Source organism: Terrapene carolina, unplaced genomic scaffold, assembly GCF_002925995.2.
Source record: "Terrapene carolina triunguis isolate 2854851 unplaced genomic scaffold, T_m_triunguis-2.0 Scaffold665, whole genome shotgun sequence".
Lineage (NCBI taxonomy): Eukaryota > Metazoa > Chordata > Testudines > Emydidae > Terrapene > Terrapene triunguis.
This window is the reverse complement of record NW_020665016.1, coordinates 223448-227531: the sequence shown is the minus strand read 5'-3', so window position 1 is coordinate 227531 and position 4084 is coordinate 223448. Positions and strand designations below refer to the sequence as shown.

General features: G+C 62.2%; 1 protein-coding gene across 1 annotated transcript in view; it reads left to right on the top strand.

Moving 5' to 3' along the window:
• Positions 1-90: 90 nt before the first annotated feature.
• LOC112124790 (nuclear factor of activated T-cells, cytoplasmic 4-like) overlaps positions 91-4084 on the top strand; it is a 6827-nt gene continuing 2833 nt past the window's right edge. Inside the window, exons 1-4 of the mRNA XM_026659708.2 lie at positions 91-204; positions 959-1121; positions 2667-2866; positions 3794-4007. Coding sequence (XP_026515493.1) covers positions 2703-2866; positions 3794-4007 — 378 coding nt within the window. The 5' untranslated portion in view covers positions 91-204; positions 959-1121; positions 2667-2702. The remainder of the gene's footprint in view (positions 205-958; positions 1122-2666; positions 2867-3793; positions 4008-4084) is intronic.

The window sequence follows — 4084 nt, the reverse complement described above, 5'->3', positions numbered from 1 at the left end:
GCCAGCCAGTCCGATTTTACCAGCTGCTCCCCGGGCTGCAGCTGCGGCTGGCAGTGGTTCCATTGTATAATAACAAGCTGTCAAGCTGGCCCTGCGGCGGACGGGCCCGTGTCTCCTGTTACAGATCCCAGACCCCTGCTCAGCACGCACGGTGGCAGCTGCCGTAAACACGGCTCCTGGCGGCACCGCACCTTCCCTCTTAAGGTAAACCCCAGGATGCTGCAGCCTGGGCTGTGTAGGGAGCGCCCCCTAGGGAGGCCCTGTGGCACAGCACCCCCTAGCACTGTGTGTGTGTGTGTGGGGGGGAAGAGCGCCCGCTACTGAGCCCCCAGACCCATTCCCTGCAGCACAATGTCCCCTGCTGAGCCACCCTAGACCTACTCCCTCCCCCTACAACACAGCCTGCCCCCAGCGCTGCAGCGGGGCCAGCACTGACAGTGAGGGGAAGATGCCCCCTACTGAGCCCCCAACCCTATTCTTTGCAGCACAATGTCCCCTGCCCCCCCCCAGCAACACGGCACCCCGTAGCGCTGCATTGGGGCTAGCATTGACAGTGAGGGGAGAGCACCCCCTTACTGAGCCCCTGCAGCACTGGGGCCAGCACTTATGGGGCAGGGGGAGCCCCAAACCCTATTCCCTGCAGCATGGCACTCCCTAGTGCTGCACTGGGGCATTGGGGCCAGCACTAATTGCAGGAGAAGAGTGCTTGCTACTGAGCCCTAGCCCTATGGTGTGGCGCCCCCTAGTGCTGCATGGGGGTGAGCACTGATTGTGGGAAGAGCGCGCCCCCTATTGAGCCCCCAGTCCTATTCCCTGCAGCATGGCGCCCCCAGTGCCAGCACTGATGGCCAGGGCAGAGCACTCCCTGCTGACCCCCCACCACACCCACTTCCTGCAGCACGGCGCCTCCTAGAGGCCAAGGTGCCATCTGGGACACCTGTCTTCTTCTCTGCCCTAGGTCGTCTGCTCTGCCTCCCTTAGACTGGCCCTTGCCCAGCCAGTATGAACAATACGAGCTGAAGATTGAAGTCCAGCCCCGGACACACCACCGGGCCCATTACGAGACCGAGGGCAGTCGGGGGGCCGTGAAGGCTGCCCCGGGGGGTCACCCCGTGGTGAAGGTACCTGAGCTGCCTTGGAGGCATCCCTGGATTTGCCCCCGGTTAGCCCCATCTCCAGGCGTCCCCAGTGCCCCCCTGGCTGGGGGGAGACAGAGGTTGGATCCCCCAACCTGTGACCACAAGTTTCTCATGAATATGGATGGGGGCGCGGGTGGTTACGGAGCATCGGGTGACATGGCAGGTGGGTCCCAGAGATGGGGGGAGCAGGATGGGGGCAAAAGAGACAGGAGGGGTGGGGACAGGGGCTTCCTCGGCCTTTCTTTGCTATCCCCCTTCTCCGCTCACTCTGCCGCCTTCGCCTTTTCGTTTGCTTCTGCTCCGCTCCTGGCTCTGCTCCGGCTGGGTCCCACCGGGCCAGCCTGCTTGGGGCTCTGTGTGACACTGGATCTGCAGGGGGAGGGCTGGAGGGGGTCACATTCCCCTCTCATTGCATGTCCCCCCCCTTCCTTGTGCCGGCTGGAGCTGCGAGGGGGTGGGGGGTGGGAGTGCACATGCCCTTTCCCACGCTCCAGACCAGGGACAAGCCGCGCATGCGTGTGTGTGTACACAGACACACACTTACACACAGAAGGGCTCAGCCCTTCCAGCAGGGGGCAGCAGGAACACACACACACACACACACAAACAGGCTTCATTTGTGAAAGGCAGAGTATGCAAAAGAGAAACCGAGAGAGTGGGGGAGGATGGAGGGGTTGAGGGGATGGGGCATGTGGGGGAGGGGCTCGGGGTGGAAGGGAGGGGTTGTTAGAGGAGGAGCTCTGGGGATTGAAGGAGTTGGAGGGGAGTAGTTTTGTGGGGGGCTTCAGGGGTGGGGGGCTGGAGGAGGAAGGGTGTTAGGGGGAGTGGAGGGAGACCCCCATTATCCTGGAACCCCACCCCAGTCAGCACCTCTCATCTCAGACCCAGGGGGGGGGCTGCCCCCCCCCCCCCCCCCCCCCCCCGATCATTCCATTCCACCCAGGGGGGGGGGGGGAAGGATTTTTTCCCCTTGTTTCTGTTCCAACCCAAATCGAGTCCAGCTGTGCATCCCGCCCGCTGATTGGAAACAGCTGGGCCCGCCCTGGGGGAGACCACCAAACCGCTGGCGTCGCCCCACCCTGGCTGGGCTGGCGTCCAGACTCCGAGGGCTGCGGGGGGGAGGAGGCACGCGATGGGGCTCTGAGAGAACCCAAGCTCCCTCAGGGGTGGGAAACTGAGTCATGGGGTGGGAGGGGCCTTTGCCTGGCATCTAGTCCAGTCATGGTCCTAGCCAGGAAAGCCAAATCCATTTCTGGTCTGGGTTCCCCCACCCCCTTTCTCTATTCCCTATGGAGGGGGCACCTGGGTGTGTGTTCCCTGGCCCTCTTTCCCCATTCCCTGGGTGACTAATCCAGTCCAGGTTTCCCCAGCCCCCTCCCTATTCCACATGGGAAATCCAGGCCAGGATTTTCATCTCACCCTCCCATTGTCCTTGGGAAATCCTGGCTGGTGGATCACGGGCTGAGCAGATCTGGGCCCTGATTCCTGACTGTCCTCCCCCTTCTTCCCCTACCCCCCCCCCGAAAGCTCCTGGGCTACGACGAGAAGCCGCTGACCCTGCAGATGTTCATTGGCACGGCCGACGAGCGCAACCTGCGGCCTCATGCCTTCTACCAGGTGCACCGCATCACCGGCAAGATGGTGGCCACTGCCAGCTACGAGACCATCATTAACAGCACCAAGGTGCTGGAGATGTCTCTGCTGCCCGAGAACAACATGGCGGCCAAGTGAGTTCCCTGGGGAGCTGCTTCAAGGTTTTCTCCCCATCCCAGGGCAGCACCATCCAGAGTCCAATCCAGCGGGAGCAGGAATCCATTTACAGGTTTTCTCCCCATCCTGGGGCAGCATCACCCAGAGCCCGTTCCCAGGGCTGCAGGGATCCACTTCCAGGTTTTCTCCCCATCCCAGGGCAGCGCCAACCAGAGTTCATTCCACGGGGAGCAGAGATCCGCTTCTGAATTTTTTCCCCATCCCAGGGCAATGCCACCCTGTGTCCGTTCCAGGGGGTGCAGGGATCCGTTTCTAGACACCATCCAGAATCCATGCCAATTGCAAAGGAATCCAATTCTGGTCTCCCCCACCCCATCCCATGAAGATTAGACCAAGAGTCCATTGCAGGGACACAGGGGATCTGGTTCTGGGTCTTCTCCCCATTCCCAGGGGAGGCGGCATCCCAAAGTCTAATCCAGGGGACACAGAGGCCCAGGTCTTCTTGTTCTCCAGGGAGTGGGAGGTGCCTCTAGAGATCCATTCCAGGGTACAAAGAAATCCTACTCCCGATCTTCCTATCTCCACCGGGGCTGCACAACAGAACCCATTCCAATGGGCACAGAGATCCACTTCCGGGCCTTTCCCTTCCCCAAAGGCTGTAGCCCAGAGTCCAGTCCTGGGAGGCAAGGGGTGGGGTGGGGTAATCCAGAAGCTGCACCCCAGAGTACAACCCAGGGAGCTCTGGAACCCAGCTCTGGGTTTTCTCCCCCTCCTGGTGGACCTGCACCCCACAGTCCAATCCAAACAACACAGGGATCCGGTTCTGGGCTTTCCAGGCCCAGGGGTAGGGGATGAGGTGGTACCAAGGGCCCCATTCCAGGGTATGTCCTGCCCCCCACACTCCAGGGGCCCCCCTAACCCTGCCCCCCTCCCCCCTTCCCCAGCATTGACTGCGCCGGGATCCTGAAGCTACGGAACTCGGACATTGAGCTGCGGAAGGGCGAGACCGACATCGGGCGCAAGAACACCCGGGTCCGGCTGGTGTTCAGGGTCCACGTCCCCCAGGGCAATGGGAAAGTCGTCTCCATCCAAGCCGCCTCCGTGCCCATCGAGTGCTGTGAGTGCCCAGTCACCAGGGGGTGCTGTGGGCTAGCCCATGTCTATGGGGTGGGCGCCACCTACAGGCCACACTGGGGGCCGTGGAGGGTTAGCCCAGGGCTATGGGGTGGGCGCCA